The sequence below is a fragment of the Phyllostomus hastatus genome, unplaced genomic scaffold, assembly GCF_019186645.2.
Source record: "Phyllostomus hastatus isolate PE091 unplaced genomic scaffold, TTU_PhHast_1.1 phas_scaffold_11, whole genome shotgun sequence".
NCBI classification, from domain to species: Eukaryota; Metazoa; Chordata; class Mammalia; order Chiroptera; family Phyllostomidae; genus Phyllostomus; species Phyllostomus hastatus.
The window spans coordinates 701,333-719,909 of record NW_025334005.1 but is presented as its reverse complement, the minus strand read 5'-3'; the positions used below and the strand labels follow the sequence as shown (position 1 = coordinate 719,909).

Here is an 18,577-nt window from a genome sequence, read left to right as displayed (position 1 = left end):
CGCAGACCGTGATTGGCCCAAGCTCCTGCAGCCCTGCCTTCTCCATCTGTCCTGCCTGTTCAGCCAGCCCGTCACCCCCAGAACCGGCGGGGGGGGCGGCTCTGCTGCTGTTCCACGGTGCCCTTGGCCCTCGCTGTGGCCACCCGCGGCGTCCCATGTTGGCGGCACGGGAGGGTCTGCCCAGCCAGGGCCCCCGCACCCACGGCCCGGTCCTTGGGTGACTCTCAGACAGGGAGAGCGAGGGCGAGAGGTGCCGTGTGTGTGTGCGTGATGCCGGCGAGGCCTGCCACTTTGGGTATGAAATGCCTCTCTTTCTCCCCGAACCTGTCCTTCGAGTCGGCGGTGTCCCGTGAGCAGCCTGAGCTCTCACAGGCCTCTAGAGGCGTTGACTGTCTGGAGGGGTTGGTGCGGGCCCCGGGCCCGGCAGGGAGCCCGAGAGCCCTGGCTGGCTGGCGGGCGCCTGACGGCGGCTGGGGCAGTGCGCCTCGGTGCTGGAAGGCTGGGGGTGCGGAGGGTGCCCGCCCGGGCTCCAGCGTCCGCTGTCCCCTCTGCCCTCGGCCTCTGTGGCCGGTCAGGACAGTCCCCTGGGTTTATCTTGCCTTGTCACTCTGTGTCCTGTGGACAGCATTGGCTGGTTCCTAGTGTCTGGGGGCCGCAATCACCAGCTCCCCACCTAGGGGGTAAGGCAGGTGCACCAAAATGCCCGTCTCGGGCTCAGTTGAGCCTTCCTGCAGCCAGCGAGGGGGTGCATTTCTCTGAACGCACACTCTAAGTCCGAGCGGGGCTCAGGGGTGCAAAGAGAACAGCCACAGAAGCGGGTCATCGCCCCAAATCAGAAGAGTGTCTTTTCCATGTAACAGACCAGCAGGCGTGCATGCACCAGTGTGCGCTGCCCCCCGCTCCCGAGCAGCCATTGTGTGGCTTTGTGTCCTTCCGGGCCTTGCGTCCCCTCCTGAGGGGCAGCCGAGGCTACCCAGGCCTGGGAGCCCCACTGCGTGCTCGGCAAGGCATCCTCAGCCCCACGCGTGTGTCGAGATGTGTGGCCCAGGGACGGCCCTCCCCGTGGCTTCGCAGCGGCACCGCTGGGTGTGAGCGTGGAAGGCGTTGCCCCCCTCCCCGGGGGGAGCAAAGGCTGAGCGGTGCGTGTCCCTTCGCTGCAGACCAGGGACTTACGAGGCCCCAGCAGCGGGTCTGGGTGGCTGTGCCGGGAGGGCCCCTCGGACGCCCGGTCAGTCTGCCTCGTGGCTTTGCCCAGAGGCCCTTGCTCGCGTGGGAGCCACAGGGTATGGGGTCACTTCTGCAGGCTGTGCAGCCCCCAGGCCCCGCCCACCTGTGGAGGCCACGCCCTTCCTTTTCTCCTCCATTTCTTTGGCTTGATGGTTTCCACTTCCCCCAGCTGGGGCACCGATTCCTTTGGTAAAATCAACCCACCCCGTCACTGGTACGTGAATGTACGACCCGGGACAATGTGGCTTCCTCTGTGGTGGCACCCAGTGCTCGGCACACCCGGCGTCTCTGCGTAAACGAACCCCGTCTGGAGTCCCAGCGGCTGGCCGGCTGGAGCGTGGGCCTGACGGAGCCCGCGGGGTCTCCACGGAGACCTGGTCCGTCTGCTGCTCCCCTCACCTGTGTCACAGCCTGTCTGTTGGGCCGTGGGGCTCTGCCAGCCCTGGTTTAAAACGCCCAGAACCCGGATCAGCCTTGGCAGCCGGCACGCCAAGGAAGGGGGCGACGGTGGCCTGCGGCGCGGTCGCGCCTCACCCCATGGTGCTCTCTTGTTCCCTCCCCCTCCCCAGAAGCACCGGAATGCTCCGGAGGAGTCAACCAACAAATGGAAGCAGAGGGTTAAGACCGCCATGGCGGGGGTGAAATTGGTACTTTTCTGCTCCGGGGCGATGCCGCTCCCGACCGCTGGCGACGCCCAGTCCGCTGCGTTCCCCCGGACACACGCTGCCTGTTGTGTGTTGTTGACGCTCACCACCAGGCTTCCCTGCCTCCCCGCCGCCCCCAGCCCGCTGCTGGGCACGCGGAGGCGTCACTGCATGGCGGCGGGCCGCGGGGCGGGGGAGCTTGCCAGCCGTGCTGGTCACCACCGCCTGCCAGCGGGCCGGGTCTCCTGGTGGACACGCATGCCGCCCGCCCGGAACCAGCGGGCCTCGGGGTCATGTCCTCGGCAGCATTCTCTGACCCAGTACTTGCACTGTCCCACTTAAACCCCCACCCGGTTCTGGAACCGTCCCAGGTCAGGGACTAGCTTCTGCTTAAGGTTCCTCCGGACGCAGGGAGCCTGCGGACCAGGTGGCGCCTCGGCCGCCTTTGGACTCGTTCGGGTTGCTCGTTTCCACTCGCGCTGCCGAGGAGACACAGCTGCCGCGGCCTGGGGGGCGGAGGGTGAGGCGCCCTGGGTCTCCTCGCCTTAGAGGCGAGACTTCCCTCCAAATACATGGATGCCAGAGGCAGGCTTATCGCCAACGGGGTCTAACGATCTGACTCAGGGGCATGGCTGCGTGGCATTATTACTATCGCAACACCAAGAACTCCCATTTTTATTTTTTATTTATTTATTAAAGATTTTATTTATTTCTTTTTAGAGAGGGGTAGGGAAGGAGAAAGAGAGAGAGAAATACATCATTGTGTGGTTGCCTGTTGCACACACCCCACTGGGGACCTGGCCTGCAACCCAGGCATGTGCCCCGACCGGGAACCGAACCGGCGACCCCCTGGTTCATAGCCTGTGTTCAGTCCACTGAGCTACACCAACCAGGGCGAGGACTCCCATTTTCAAACGGCTGTCACTGCTGTTACCCCAGCACCTCTTTCCCCCGGTGACGAGAACCCCACCGTTCCTTCGAACCCCGGATGGTTGCATTCTCTCGTCGCCCGCCCGTGTTTTTTTAGGGTGTTTCTAAGTACATCCAAGTTCATGTGCACACACACCCTCCTCCCCACCATGGCGGCTCCCTCGATGACCCCGAGCTGTCTCCTGTTGCAGACCGACAAGGTGAAGCTGACCTGGAGAGACCGCTTCCCGGCCTACCTCACCAACCTGGTGTCCATTATCTTCATGGTAAGTTCCAGAAGGCCCGGCTCGAGGACCCTGGGGAACCCACACCTGCCTGGGGATCGGCCATTGCCGTGGCAGGTGTACTCACATAGGACAGTGCCCTGAGAATGGGAAGGAGCCAGGGTTCCCCAGTGGCCCCCCCCCGAGGTGGCTCCACGTGCCCTGGGGTCCCTGAGGTGACATCGTGGGGCCCCTGATGTACGCCTTTCGTGGCACGTTTAAGTGACAGGTCACTCGAACCCAGAGGTCCCAGATAGCGCTTCAGCCAAAGCTGAGACGCTTTTACAGAGAATGACTACACATCAATAAATAACGCACAGATAGGACCAACGTCAGGACGATGCCTCCCGGGGGACTTCGGGCCGTGGCTCGGGGCCGCTGATCAGAAGGCACCGGCCACACCTCAGCTCTCTGTGGGGCTCTAGCCCGATGGGGACAGGCCTCCGCCCCTGGCCAGCTGTGCTTCCTCTCGCCCTCCCCCAAGAGGCCAGGGCCACCTGTGGTCATTGAAGAGACAGCTGTCCCTGCATCCAGCCTGGAGCTTTCTGTTAGAGTCTTGCACGGCCCCAGCCCTGTGACCCAGCTCCCGGCCCCCGGGGCCCTGCTGTGGGCTGAGGGCCCCCTGGGGGGCATCTCCCTGCGTCCTCACGACCTGCCTGTCCCGGCAGCACCCCCTGCAGCTGGGGAGGAAACTGAGGCCTGAAGGTCTGGCCTCTCCCCAGACCACCAGCCAGCAGGTGTCGGGGCCAGGTGCCAGCAGGGCCGTCTGCCCAGAGCCCACGGCTCTGTTTGAACTTGGAGCCGGGGAGCCGGGGCTCGTCTTGGTTTTCCAGGCTGGGGTGAGGGCAGGCCCCCTCACCCGAGTAATCGGAGGAAGGGTAAAGACTCCGCTTCCCCTCGTGCTCTTACACACCATAAGAGGGGGATCTCGGCTACTGTACAGAAACCCAGGGTGGGGACCCCCGAGGCCAGGGAGCCAACTCGATGGGGCCCCTGTTGTGAGTGGGCCCAGGCTGGTCCTGAGGGCCCCGGAGCACACGCCTCTTACGCCCAGGAGCGTCCCCTGCAGGCAGACGTGGTACCCCCCAGAGCCCCCAGGGCTCACCTCACGGGGGATGCCCGTGGGAAACGGGAGACACAGGCGCCTGGCAGAGCAGCAGTGCCCGTGCAGAAGGACCAGTGAGGGGTGGCAGGAGGCGGGGGGCCGGCTGGGCCCCCTTCTGCACCACTGCAAGGAGCCCGAGGGTGACACGTCACTGCCTCGTCCCTTCAAGGAGTTTCAGGTTCCTCACGTGATACCAAGGGAGGAGGCGGACAGGGTAGGGCTGGTCTGGCAGCTCTGTGCTGCTGAGGGACCCCGGTTCCTCTGACCTTCTTCCCACCTACCCCGTGCCTCCTCGTGGTCACAACACGGCTGCTCCACCTCCAACATCACCTCCACTTTCCAGCCAGGCGGAAGGGTTAGGGCCAAGGGGAAGGAGACAATGCTGGTAGAGGCAGCCCCTCGCTGAAGGCACTTTCCAGAAGGCCTGCCCACAACCTCGCCTGCCTCTCACTGGTCGGACCCTTTCCTGTGGCCACCCCTAGCTCCAGGGAAGCCGGGACCTGGGCACGTGGTTACTCCCAGCGAAGGCAGAGAGTGGGTAGGGAAGGGGCCGGCGCCTGATGTGCTGGCGACCCCGGCAGACCCATCCGTGAGTTTCGTCCTGCGCTCAGGAGCCCCATTCACTGACCGAGCCATGGCTGCACGCCGACCACGTGCCCCCGTATTCCCGGTTCAGACACCGGGGCGAATGCACCAGCCAAACCCTGGCCCTGGCGGCTCTTTCCATCCAGGGGGAATCGTACCCAGGAATGCCATGGGCACTCGCCAGCCCTCCGGCTGGGCGAGGGGGGCCGGGCTGAGTCACCCTGCGGGCCAGCCGCCCTGTCTGCACCTCCATCTCCCGGGCCGGGGCGGCGTCTCCCCTGGGAGGGGCCCCTGGGCCGGGGCCAAGGGTTTCCGAGGAAAGCCTGGCTCCCAGGGCCGGCGGGGAGCGGCACCCGCACCTCAGCACGGCCGCCCCTCCACAGGGCGTGGTGTGGCCGGGGACCTTCCCTGGGGCAGGATGTGGCCACCCTGCTGGCACCAGCAGGAGCAGAGCCACTGGCCCGAAGCTCAGAACAAGAGCTGTCCTAGGTCACGTCCGATGGCCGCAGGGCCCCCGTGGGGGGAGCCACCCGCAGCCTCTCCGAGCTGCGAGGACGCACAGCGGGTCCCCGTGCCGCCCCAGGGCTGTCCCCAGAGCCTCGCGGCACCTTCCCGGCAGGGATGGGGCCTGCCTGCCGCACCCTTAACGGGAGCCGGCGTGTGAGGACTCGGGCACTGGGAGGGCGTGGGGAAGGGGGCGGAGCCGGCAGGGGGGGCGGGGAAGAGGGCGTGGGGAAGGGGGCGGAGCCGGCAGGGGGGCGGGGAAGAGGGCGGAGCCGGCAGGGGGGGCGGGGAAGAGGGCGGAGCCGGCAGGGGGCGGGGGAGAGGGCGGGGCCGGCAGGGGCGGGGGAGAGGGCGGGGAAGAGGGTGGAGCCGGCAGGGGGAGGGGAAGAGGGTGGGGCCGGCAGGGGGCGGGGAAGAGGGTGGGGCCGGCGGGGGGCGGGGGAGAGGGCGGGGCCGAGGGCGGGGAAGAGGGTGGAGCCGGCAGGGGGCGGGAAAGAGGGTGGAGCCTGCACCCCGCGGTGTGTCCTTGGGGCTGGGGTTCGCAGGTGGCCTCACTCCTGGGGCGGGGGCGGGGCGAGGACGGGCTCTTCCCGCCGAGCTGGGGTCTCCGAGCAAACGGGGCAGGTGCCCAGGCCGACAGAAGGCCGCACACGGGTCAGACCTGTCATCGCCGCTGGCCCCCGCCCGTCTCGCAGGCACCCACCAGCCCGAGTGGGACGGAACCATCCAGCCCGTCAGGGGGTCTGACAACATGAGAGGCTCGCTCCTGGGGGCAAGGGTGCTGGTGGCCCCGCAGAGGCTGAGAGGAGGGGCCCGACCTGCCCGTCCCAGGCAGGCCTGTGGCAGCGCCGCCCTGGGGGGGACCGCCTCACACCCACCCCCAGTGCCTCCTTTAATCAATCTGCACCCCACCCGAGACTGTCACCGCTCCGCCGCGTCACCAGGCTGGGGGAGACGCCCCCACACTGTGGCCCCCCTCCATCGCACGGAGCTGGCCAGTCCCAGCGCCGGGGCTGGGTGACCCGGCCTGGTTAGCTGGCCGCTCTGACGCTCAGTGTCTTCTGTAACACGGACACGAGTCCCCCGTCCATGCCCCGGACGTCGATGCCACAGAGCCCCGGCGTGTGGCGGGGGACACAGCAAACGGTCGCCCCGCTCTGAAGCTGAGGGGGCAGGGCCGGGCCGGGGGAGCCGAAGGGGTGGTCCGGGGAGACCCGAGTGTCCCTGCCAAGGCGTCCCCCGCCCCCCCCCCCCGCTCTCTGCAGATAGCGGTGACCTTCGCCATCGTCCTCGGCGTCATCATCTACAGAATCTCCACGGCCGCCGCCCTAGCCATGAACTCCTCCCCGTCCGTGCGGTCCAACATCCGGGTCACGGTCACGGCCACCGCGGTCATCATCAACCTGGTGGTCATCATCCTCCTGGACGAGGTGTACGGCTGCATAGCCCGGTGGCTCACCAAGATCGGTGAGTGCCTGCCCCCCCGCCCGGCCCCCAGGGTGGCCCGGGGCAGCTCCGAGTCGGCCCCCTCCCGCCGTGGGGCCCTGGGCTAGCCACTCGCCCCGCCCCCGCCAAGCCCCGCCCCCGCCAAGCCCCGCCCCGGCGCGAGCTGAGAGGAGGGGCCAGCGGGGCCCTCAGCAGCGCGCGTCTCACTCCTTCCAGAGGTCCCCAAGACCGAGAAGAGCTTCGAGGAGAGGCTGATCTTCAAGGCTTTCCTGCTGAAGTTCGTCAACTCCTACACCCCTATCTTCTACGTGGCCTTCTTCAAGGGCCGGTAGGCACCGCCCTGCTGCGGAACCTCACGGCCTCTCCCTCTCCCCGGTGCCCCCTCGCCCACAGAGGGGGGGTGCTCCCCTCCCTGGGTCCTGCACACAGGTGGGGGCACCCCGGCCCAGGACTGAGCCGTCCGTGTGGCTCTCACGGCCGCCGAGCCCTGTAAGGGTCCGAGCTCCTGTGGGGGCTCCAGGCAGCAGGGACCCCGGGGAGCAAGGACCCTGGTGGGCAGGGGGACCCCAGGCAGCGAGCCCCAGGTGCTCCCACAGTGGGCCAGGACGACTCAGGAGGGGAGAGGGCGTAAGCAGTGTATCTGCTGACCGGCTTGTTGTTCCATGCTGGCGGCAGGCTGACCCCGTGCCTGCACCCCCACCCTGGGCTTGGCGGGGCCCAGGGCCCCCCACTAAGGCTCCCGGCCACCCGCCGGCTGGGGCTGGCGGGTCTGACCCAGAACCCCTGCCGCAGGCTCCGTCCTCGGCGTCACATGATGCACGAGACCCACAGCTGCCCTCCCTCTCTCCCTCCCCAGGGCCCCAGAGCCCGGCCCAGGGCCCAGGTCCCCGAGAGCACCCGTGACAAGGAGGGCCCCCCGAGGGCCCCCCACCCCACACACCCCTCGGGAAGCAGAGAGGCGGCCCCAGGGCCAGCCCCACCCCAGCCTGTCCTGGCTCCCCAGGGTTCGGCGGTCCTGCCAGGGTGGGTGGCTGGTCTGCACTCCAGAAGCTTGGCCTTAGTCCCTTCCCGGGCTCCCTCCGTCTGCACCCCACTCCTCCGCTGCTTGGTTTCCTCTAGCACATCTCACCCCGTGTGGGTTTGGGACCCACGTGAGCACCCACAGAAAATGCCGAGGTCGGGCTTTAGCCATCGAAAGGGCAGGGAAAGGCCCGTTCAAGGCCCCCACTCCGGGACGTGCAGCTCGGCTCGCCCCCACCCTGGGGTGCCCCGCGCCGGCCTCCGCCCTCTGACCCCCTCCCTGCCCACACAGGTTCGTGGGACGCCCCGGCGACTACGTCTACATTTTCCGGTCCTTCCGCATGGAAGAGGTGAGGCTGCCCGCCGCGCCACGCCGCCCTGACCTCCCGCTCCGTCCCCTCAGCCCACGGGGCCGCCCGCCGACTCCTTATCGGGGCAGCGTCCCCTCCCTTCCCGTGGGAACTCCCCCCGCCTCCCCCGCAGGGCGGGCCGCTCTCGGGGTGCTAGGTGTGGCCCCACCGGAGTCCCCCGGAGGAGACGGGCTCCCCAGTCAGTGAACGGGAACAATGACGGCAGGTTTTTTCCCTCTTCCGTTAGCCTTTCCGTGTTTTCTCTCCAGTTCAGAGAAGGAGAAAACTCAACCCAGACACCTCTTTTTAACTTGAACATTGAAATGCCCACTCCCCCCGCCCCCCCGACACCGTGCCGGTGACCTCGGGCCCCTACGCAGCACTCCGGCCACCGCGGGCCTGGTCAGGGCGCCCGCCGCCCGCCACCGCACCGAGTCCCGGCCCGAGCCAGGGCTGCAGAGCCGGCGGCAGCTCCGGTCTCAGGAACCGGGGGGCGTTTCCAGCTCCCAGAATAAGTCAGCTTATCGGAAAGGAAGGGGCCGGGTCTTCCCGATAAAGACCCTGTGGCCCCAGGGAGAGAGGACCGGGTGGGCCTCAGGCACAGGCAGGGCAGTCTAGCCGCTTGGGGCGCGGCCCGGAGGTTCCACATGAGTGCTGGGCCCCAAACTTCCCAAGACACGGGCCTTGTCCCCGTGTCACCAAAACCCAGCAAACACTGCCTCGTGGTGACGCGCCATTTACGTAGACGGTGCCCTGCCAGACTCTGGCGTTCGGAGAGGTTGGGGACATGCCTTTGTAGAACAGAGTGAAGGGTACCATCGTTTTTTTCCTCATGAGATGACGGCTCTCTAAGATGAACTTTCAGGCAACAATATGAAACGATTTGCTAGGGACTCGGAGAGGGGTCGTCTGTCCTCAGGGCGTCACCCCGTGTAACCCCGAGTTCTGTGATCTCAAGCGAGTTCAGCTTCTCCCCCATCATACCTGCCCAGCCACACAAGCCTGAGGCCCCCCGGGCCCCCCCCCAAGGACGGGGGCACTAGGCTTAGAGCGTGGCCGGCTGTCCCACCACAAAGGCTGCCAACCACGCGAGCCCCAGCCTGCTGTGGCCGAGCGGGCTCTGCGGACCGGCAGCCGGCACAGGGGACGGGCAGGGCACTGGCCTGGGCGCCGCCCCCTCCCGGTGAGCCTGGTCCCAGCCCCGCAGCCCGCCGCCAGGGCGTCGGCTCCCTGGAGGGCCGAGACAGAAACTGCGCCCCCCCGCCCCCCCCGCCCCCCCCCCCCGGCAGCTCAGAACTGCAGAACCAATCCTCTCGCGGTTGCGGAGGCCTGAAGTCCAAAGTCAAGGGGTCCGCAGGGCTGCATGCCCCCCCCACCCCCCGCCAAAGTCATGGGCAGGCTTCTGCCAGGCCACGCCCCCGCTCCTGATGGCCGGGGCAGCCCTAGGCGCTCCCTTGCACGTAGATACATCACTCTGGCCTTCTCCTCTGGGTGCCTGCTGCTCTCTTTTTTAGAACTATTCATTTATTTACTTTTAGAGAGAGGGGAAGGGAGGGAGAAAGAGAGAGAGAAACATCCATGTGTGGTTGCCTCTTGAACACCCCCTACCGGGGACCTGGCCAGCAACCCAGGCATGTGCCCTGACTGGGAATCAAACCGGCAACCCTTTGGTTCTCAGGCCGGCCCTGAAACCACTGAGCCTCATCAGCCAGGGGTGGGTGCTTGTTTCTCTTAAGACTTATAAGGCACAGGCGGCAGACACAAGGCCCATGGGCTGAATCCGGCCCTCCACCTTGTTTCTGCCCGGCGGCAGCGCTGAGCTCTCGCTTAACTGTTAAGGGTAGTTACGTGTACACAGCCCTAAAGTTACATTCGGCCCTTTGGAGGCGACCGCGAGGCTGATGTGGCCCCCGGTGACAAGGAGTTCGACCCCCCTGTTATGAGGACACCGGTCAGGGGGGCTGAGCCCACTCCGCCCAGGAGGGCCTCACCGTGACTGGCTCACATCCTCCAAGACCCCGGGTCTGAACGAGGCCCCGTTCTGAGGTGCCGGGATGGGCACGTGGGCCTGTCTCTGTCAGGACACATTCCAGCCCCGCCCCCCCCCCGCCATGAGGGCTGGGCTCCCCTCCCTGGGGGCTGCGGCCATGACCCCTGGGGTCCACGGACTCACGCGCCTGCCTCCCGCCCACCCCGCAGTGCGCCCCGGGGGGCTGCCTGATGGAGCTCTGCATCCAGCTCAGCATCATCATGCTGGGCAAGCAGCTCATCCAGAACAACCTGTTCGAGATCGGCATCCCGTGAGTCGCCGCCCCGCCACGCGGGGCTGGGGGGCGGGGGGCGGGGCCTGGACCGGAAGGGGGGCCCCAGGCACAGGGAGGAGGCGAGGACAGAGGGGAGGCCGGGGCAGCAGCCACCCCGCCGTGGGGGGAAGGGGCCGGTGACTCTGCGCCCAACCGGCCAAGGATGCGGGGGGCACCAGTGGGCACCCCAGATCCATGTGCCACCTCCTGTGGTTGGCGGGGGGGACACCGGCTCCCCTCAGGAACCGCGGCCCCGTCCCTCGTCCAGGCAGCCGGCCCTCTGGGGCCAGGGACAGCTGGGGCGGTTCTCCCTGCTCCACTTCCCCTGCCGGCCTCCCAGAGTGCACCTGGGCCCGGCCGGCCGACCCCCGCGGGGCCTCCCCGCGAGGTGAGGTGGCTGTCACCCTCCCTGCGCCTCTGTTTCCTCGTGTCACAAGCACGGTGACGACTCTCGCCCCCTGCCTCTGGGCAGAGGGCAGCGGGGCTCACGGCCGGAGCCGTCGAGGCCGGTGCGACCACCCAGGGTGCCCCGGCGCCTGGCACAGACCCGCGCCCCCGGAACCCACCCACCGGGGCGGCTGCCTGAGGGGCGCGGGTCTCCTCCAGGAAGATGAAGAAGCTCATCCGCTCGCTGAGGCTGCGGCAGCAGAGCCCGTCGGACGAGCATGCGAAGCGGAAGCAGCGGTACGAGGTGGACTTCACGCTGGAGCCCTTCGCGGGCCTCACGCCCGAGTACATGGAGATGAGTGAGTGCGGCCTGGCCGGGGGGCGGGGGGCCTCCCACACCAGGGGGCGGGGCCCGGGGACCGCCCGTGTCCAGGGGCAGAGCAAGGGGCCACTGGGAAGAAGCCAGGTGCAGCCACAGGGCAGCCCCCCCCTGGGGGGGGCCCTTCTGACTCTGTCCCCTGTCCCCCCGCCCTGTCCCTCCGCCCGGCCACACAGGGCCCCCCTGCCAGACCCGGTGGCCGCTGCCCTCACACTGGCCGTGCCGGGAGCGCTCGCTCCTCACACCTGCCCGACTCCTCCCTCCCTCTCCCAGGGCTCTGCTCAGAGTATCCGCCGCCCCAGTGCGGCCTCCCTGCCCACTGGGGCCTCCCTGCCCACTGGGGCCTCCGCTGCCCACAGCTCGGAGAGGGCGGCCCCTCCCCCGCACAGCTGCTGCGCTCCCCCCTCCCCGCTCTGTGTCCCTTCACCATGTGACGTCATCCGCTCACCTTGTTCCTTTCTAGCGTACCCCCCCACACACACACACACATAGAGCAGGCCCGGGTATACAGTGGGCGCTCAATGCGTGTTTGCCGAGTGAACGGCTAAGGGAAAGGGGAGTCCCCGAGTGGACGCCACCAGGGATGGGCCAGGGAACTGGCATTGAAAACAAGCCGTCCACGGTGGCCGGGGGCATCCGCTCCGGGAGCCCCCGTCTGAGGGTTCCAGACCTCCCTCCCTCACCCGAGCACCAGGGTGCAGCCTGGGCCCGACGGCTGCCACCCCGCCACGGCTGCCACCTGTCTCCGCCTCGAGGCCGACCCGGCTGGGCCCGTGGCCCGCACAGGCACCCATGCGCGGGAAGCAAAGGCCGGACCAGGAGTGCCCCCCCCAGGCTCCGGCCGCCCTCCCATCCCCGTGCCCCCCCCACCCCTCTGAGCCTGCTGAGCTGATCCGAGGGCCCCTGTCACCCCCGGAGCCTTCAGAGGGGACCGGCGTCCGCAGACACCCCCCGCAGCCCAGAGGCCACACGGACACCCCACCCACTGTGCTGGCAGTGGTCACACTCAGCTGACCAGGCACAGGGTGACATTCTGTCACTTCCTTGTTTACCGCCTGGCACGGGGCCCCATGGACGGGGCCTGCTGGCCACTTCCCGAGCCAGCCGCCCCGCTCGGCTCTGCTTGGCGACCTGTTCCTGTCCCCTCCTGGTCGCCGGCCCGGTGCCGGGGCCACATATCCCAGGCACAGAAGCCGCAGAGGTGCCCTGCCTGGGACAAGGACACGGAGAAGGGGGGTGGGGCGCGGGCGACCTTGTCCGGGACGGTGGTCCCTGCCCGGCGGCCGGGGCCTGAGGGAAGGAACGCTGGGCACCCAGGGAGACGCTGGCCGGACGCCGAGCCCAGGAACCTCTGGGCGGCGGGAGTGTGAGGGGCCCCTGCGAGGTGCCGCCCCACCCGGACACGGGCGACGGGGGCTGGGCCTCGCTGTCCTCGGGGCTTGCTCCCCAGTGCCGATTTGGGTCATTTTCCGGCCGCAGTTCACAGTCAGTACTGTTCTGTGTTGCGTGCTGAGACCGGGTGTGTGATATGTGAGTTCACGCCCGCCGTGCAAGCGTCCCAGGGCGAGGCAGGCAAAACGTGCGTCCTCCTCCCCAGGCCCCTCCCGGCCGGGGTCGCCGCCCCACGCGTGTGCAGGGAGCACACGGGAGGCAGGGCGCCAGCCGGACCCAGGTCAGGCCGCCACAGGGCTCAGCACACGGGGGTGGGGCCACCACTGTGCGGGAGGCCCCACGGTGCGGGGGGAGCGGGCGCAGAGCCTGCCTGCTGACACAGCCCCCCCCGCAGTCATCCAGTTCGGCTTCGTCACCCTGTTCGTGGCGTCCTTCCCCCTGGCCCCGCTGTTCGCGCTGCTGAACAACATCATCGAGATCCGCTTGGACGCCAAGAAGTTCGTCACCGAGCTGCGCCGGCCGGTGGCCGTCAGGGCCAAGGACATCGGTGAGTGACCCGCGGGGCGGGTTCTGAGCGCGCGCTGGGCTTGGGAGAAGGACCCTGCTCTGTGGCCGCGAGCGCCGGAGCCGGAGCCAGCAGAGCAGGAGCCGGCATGGGGTCCCCACGGCTCCTCGCTGCACCTCGCCTGGACGGGGACTCGGGGACTGGGGGCGGAGTGGTGCAACGCCCCGCAGCTCCTTCGCCCCCACCCCGAGCTCCTAACCCCCGAGATGTGTCAGCCACCAGAATATTTGGGCTAGGGTCCTGATGTCTGTCCCACCACCCACTGCCCCAGGAGGCCCACAAGCCGCCCTGGCCGCCGGAGGGTCCTCCACGTCCCTCCCCACGCACACAGGGCGTTTGTGTGCCCACTGCCCTCGCCCCGCTTGGCCCGCCCCCCGGCTCCCCAAGCACAGAGCCAGACCAATGGGGAGGCTCCTGTTCGTCAGCTGCTTAACAAGCGCCTTCCCCACCAGGAGCCATTTAATCGTTGAATGTTTGTGGGGGGAGAAAAGCAAAGGAAGAGCAGCACCCCCAGGGGCCCGGGCAGTGGGGCGGCCGGGCTTTCCAACCCAGGCCATTGGGGGGCTCCTTCCTCATCCATGTGGACGAGGGGTTGGGGGGAGGCCATGCGTCACGGCAGCACGGGGCGGGGGATAACTTCCTCATGGTCAGAGGTGTCAACAGGGGAGCAGACTTCCTTGTGGAGCGGTGAGCTCCCTGTCACCAGCAGCATTCAAGCAGATGTGGGTGCTGGTCCATCTGGGCGTGGTGAGGGAGGTGCGGGCATCGAGTGACAGGGCTCAGGGCCAGCTCACCCCAACAGGCACCCTGCCCGTCTCGTCTTAAAGTCAATCCACTTAAACGGGGACCCAGTGTTCAGGGTGGAAAAAAAAGGTATTGGGATTTTTATCGTGAAATGAGACAGAGAATCACAACCACGTTTTATCTGCTGGCTCACACAGCGGTGGTGCGGGAAGCTCGCGGCACCCACAGAGATCGAGTCACGTGGGGGAGAGGGCGCTCACACATGGGCTCAGTGTTAGGGTCTCTCCGGGTCGGGCTGCCACGCCGGCGTTCCCGCAGCCCCGGGTCTGGGGGCGGCCTCTGGAAAGGCCCCTCCGGCCATCCCATCCCCGTCCGCAGCCCCGCGTCAGCGGGAGGCTCCTTGGCCCCAGCCTTGGCCTCTGCTGGCCGACCCATGGCAGCCAGAACCCCCACCCCCACCGTCCCCCACCCCCCCGGGATGCCGTGGAGTCCAGCTTCCGTCACGCGTGTGGTCGGCGGCGAGATGGAACTGTAGGAAACCGCCATCACCACAGCTCAAACGCGGTCCTCTCCCGGCGACCTCGCCTGGTTCACGCCAGCCCCGCATTCAAGCTGTGGGGTCCGGGCGAGGCCAGAGGGCCCGGCTTTTCCCGGAGAGCGGTGTCGGGGCCGGGACTCAAGCGGGGCGGCCGCCGCCCTGTGTTTGGGGACTTCGGCTCCCCCCGCCCGGGACGTCCCTGTGCCGTTCTGTGTGCGACTGCAAACGGCGGTCAGGCGGGCCCTCTGCGCCCTTCTGGCCCTGCTGACCCTCGGCCCGTCCCCCACACGTGGGCCGGGGCTCCGCGCACCTGCCTGCGAGGCCCCAGGGGTTCCAGTCCCTGAGGACCCAGAGGCCACTTCCTCGCGTCCGAGTGGCCGGGTGTCTCACATTGCCATCTCGCCCCTTAAACTGTCAGAAGCCAGAACTGGCTCACGGGCCGCCCGGGCACAGCTCCCTGGAGACCTAGCTGGCGTGGTGGCGGGCTTCTCCGAGGGTGGCCCGGCTCTGGCGCTGAGCCTCTCCCGGGTGGCTGCTGTCCGGCCCACGGAGGAGCGCAGTGACACGCAGGGCAGCTCCTGGGTCCCACTCTCCAGACGGGAAGGCTGAGGCTGGGTGGGCGACAGAGCCGAGCTGGGACCCCCGGGCCGCACACCGCTGTGAGCAGAGGGTCGCTGCACCCGAGGCCGGGAGAGGGACAGCTGCTGGCTGCCGGACACGCCCCGGACCGTCCCCAGGAAACCCGGAGCTCCGGGCCCCGGGCAGCCAGGAAAAGAGCATGTCCACCTGTCACTCCAGCCTCACAAAGGCCCAATTCTCGGGCACCCGGAGGCCCCGGGCAGGTCCACGGTTTGCTTTGGCACCGTGTGCCTGGCAAAGCCCTCACTGTCCCCTGCGGCCACATCCTACAACTTGCGAACCCACCAGAGTGAGGGGAGCCGGGGCGGCCTGTCGCCCGCACAGTCCAGGGTGGCCGTGTTCCCGCCTCGAGCCGGGCGGGCACGCACGTCCCCGGGGGTCCGGCGCGGGGCTGCCCGTGTTCCCCCCGGGCCTGGCAGCTCGGCCCTCGGTTCCCACTTCCTGTACGGTCGGCTGAAGGCCCGGTCTGCCCCCCCGCCCCCGTCCCCGTTTGTTTGCGGCCCCTTCGCCGTGACCTTTTCTAGAAGAGGCTTTTGTGTTCCTCCCGTGACCTGTGCGGGGCCCCAGGGGACCCGGTGGCCCCCGAGACCTGCCCGGGAGGGGCGGGGCGGCAGGGGGAAGTTCTGCCACACAGACCCGAGGGCCCTGCCTGGGCACGGAGAGAGGGGTGTGGCGAGTCCCCGCGGGGACCCAGCCCTGTGCTCCCGTGCGTGCGTGGGAACCAGCTGCGGCTTCCCGGCCCTGACCCTGGACACGGGATTAGCGTGCTTCCTGCCCTCAGCCTCCTTCTGCAGCGCCTCCCCCCGCCCCCCGGGGAACAGGCCTGTGCCCACGCCCCGTGCCCCGCACTCAGCACCGCCCGCCGTCTTCTTGGGAACAGGGCTCAGCGTCCCTGGGTGGGGGGGTGGCGCCTTGAAGGAGGCTTCTCCCCTGAGAGGTTCCCCCCATGACCGTCGCCCTCCGCCCCCCTGTCCCGGTTCCCGGACGCCCTCGGAGCAACGCCCCCCGCCCCCGAGGAGTGTGCAGTCCAGTAACCGGCAAGGGGGGCTGCTCTGGGGTCCAGCCCTGAGGTCCCGGAGCAGGCATCACGCCCAGGACCACCGGCCACCCCGTGAGCACCGGCGGCCCTCGTGGGACAGGCTGAGCCCCCAGCTCCGGGGGACCCTCACGGGCCCACCCCAGTCCCTGCCGTGCCCTTTGAACCCAGGAAAGCCAGTGACCAGCCTGCCCGGCACCTGCCAGACCCCATAAGAAGAGACAGGGTTGACTCTCCACGGGCGCTTTTACTTGGGTGGTGGCGGCGTGAGGAGAGGGCGGGCTTGCACCCGAGCGGACCGCCCTGAGCTCCGTTTTGAGCCAACCCTTTTGACAAGGAGAAGAGAAGTGTAGGTGAGGGTGAGGGGTTCGGAACGCAGGGGAGAAGTTACCGTATTTTTCAGACTATAAGATGCCTTCCCCCCCCCCAAATTTGGGAGGAATGACGGTGGTTAATGCTGCTGTTGAGTTCTGTTTACATTTACATTGGTGAAATATTATGTGATGTATGTTATTAAAGATCGTTCCACATCTTTTGCTTCAAAGACTTTTCCCCTATGTTTCCTCTTCTAAAACCTAGTGCGTCTTACGGTCTGAAGAATACGGTAGTCGGATAACTGCTGCAGCGTTGGGTCCCCTGTGCCCTGGGCTGGGGCAGGCTCCCCCCGGGGCGCAGCGGCTCTGAGTCCGAGTCCGTCTCCAGGGCGCGCCCGAGCTCCGGAGGCACAATCTCGGGGTCAGGGTGGGCCCCACCTCCAGTTCCTGGAACAAAAGCTTTTCCATGCATCGATTCCTCAGCTTGTTGGCTCTCACCTGACACTAAAATGTTTCCAACATTTGAGCCCCCCATCACTTTGCTTGGTGGGTTGGGCGGCCACCTGGCCCAGCCACAGACCCGTCTCCTCGTGCCGAGTGCAGGCGCTCCCTCCCACGGGAGCCCTCACGGCGCCCGGGCTCACCTGTGGCCCCGCACCGCGAGTCTGCAGCTCGGACCCCGCAGGTGGGCCCCGCAGGTGGGCCGCGTGCCTGAGGACTGCTCTCCCGGCCACGAGCCACGTGACGGTTCCCACCAGCGGGAAACCACGTGAACTGTTTTCTCGGGTTGGCTCAGCGCTCACGTGGCACGGCGTGGTTGCCCGCTCGGGCACGGGCACGGGGTGCGGCTGCCCCGGCACCTTCATCGGCGGGGGCGGGGGCGTGAGAACCCAGCACCTCGCACGCCGACCTCGGCTGCTACCCGTGGTTTCGAACTTCCGGGCCACGTGGGCCTGAACATGGGTCCCTGCAGACCACCCGCGTGCACCCCCAGAACAGGGCCCGGGAGGCGCCCTGGGGCTCACCGCTCCCCTGGCGGGACGCAGCCTCCACCGGGGGCGGAGGTGCCCCGCCCGCCTTGTTTCCGAGCAATGACAGTAACACCTTAACGGGCCCCGGCCCTCTCGCACCCTTTCTGGGAAGGCGGGTTGTCCCGCCCAGATCTGGTTCGGTGACGGGGCTGATAAGACTCCGTGAGGGTGCGGAGGGGTCAGGCGGGGTGCTGGCCCTTCCCTGGAGTCACACACACATCAAGGCCCTGACAAGCAGAGCCTGCTCCGGCCCTCGGCTAAGGGGCTCCCGCCCTGGGCCCGGCTGCTGAGGAGCCCCGTGGAGGGACCTGCAGTTCTCCAGGCGCTCACCCGGGCTCAGGTGCCGCAGCAAACGGCCTGCACCCCACTGCTGCCACGTCAGCGCGCCCAGGACGAGACCCCGTGGCTCTGCTCGCTGACCGCTACTTCCGGCCTGTCCCTGAGTACGGGGACAGAAAGAGGGCTGGGGAACCGTTCTGGGCCCCAAACGTCCTGGGCCCGGGCGCCACCACCCTCACATGGCCCCTTCGGGGCAGGAGCCACCTCCAAGTTGAATCTTTGTCTTTCTAGACAAAAGGCACCACCTGAGCCAATTAGTATTATAAACAGGCTCACGGGGGACTGTTCGGGGCCACCTGGGGACCGGCCGCTTCCAAGCACCTCCGCTGGGAGCTGCGACGGCTTACGGACAGCCGACGGGCTCGCCCGAGCCGCCATGGGCTCCGGGACCGGCCAGGCGTCCGCCCCGCCCGCGGCGGGGGGCCCTCAGCGCCCTGCTTCTCTCTCCCCAGGGATCTGGTACAACATCCTCCGAGGCGTGGGGAAGCTCGCCGTCATCATCAACGTGAGTGACCTCGGGCCGTCGGGACCCCGGGCTCAGCCGCCGGGCAGCCAGCCCCCCGTTCCGGGGTACCGGAGGGGCCTCTGCCTCCCACGCGGTATGGCCGAAGGCGGCACGAGCGTGTCCCCTTCAGAAATGTCCCTTGGTCGTACTGAGGGTCGTGGGGAGCTCTGGGCGGGAATAGCAAGCTGTCCTCGGCCCTTTTCTACCACCTGGGGCAAAATTCTCCACCATGCCCACCTTGACCCCTAAGGCCACTCTCTCCCCGGCGGAGTCCTGAGAATGAACAAGGGATAGACAGACGTTGAGAGAGATCCCTGGTAGGCAAGGGTTC

At 67.9% G+C, this 18,577-nt stretch overlaps 1 protein-coding gene across 5 annotated transcripts in view; it reads left to right on the top strand.

The window, feature by feature from the left end:
- Positions 1-18,577, top strand: part of ANO1 (anoctamin 1) — a 142,472-nt gene that overhangs the window by 117,809 nt on the left and 6,086 nt on the right. For all 5 annotated transcript variants that reach the window (XM_045855236.1, XM_045855240.1, XM_045855237.1 and 2 more), the window contains 8 exons: positions 2,993-3,067; positions 6,524-6,725; positions 6,921-7,032; positions 8,017-8,074; positions 10,274-10,374; positions 10,984-11,123; positions 12,930-13,082; positions 18,194-18,246. In XM_045855236.1, coding sequence (XP_045711192.1) covers positions 2,993-3,067; positions 6,524-6,725; positions 6,921-7,032; positions 8,017-8,074; positions 10,274-10,374; positions 10,984-11,123; positions 12,930-13,082; positions 18,194-18,246 — 894 coding nt within the window. The remainder of the gene's footprint in view (positions 1-2,992; positions 3,068-6,523; positions 6,726-6,920; positions 7,033-8,016; positions 8,075-10,273; positions 10,375-10,983; positions 11,124-12,929; positions 13,083-18,193; positions 18,247-18,577) is intronic.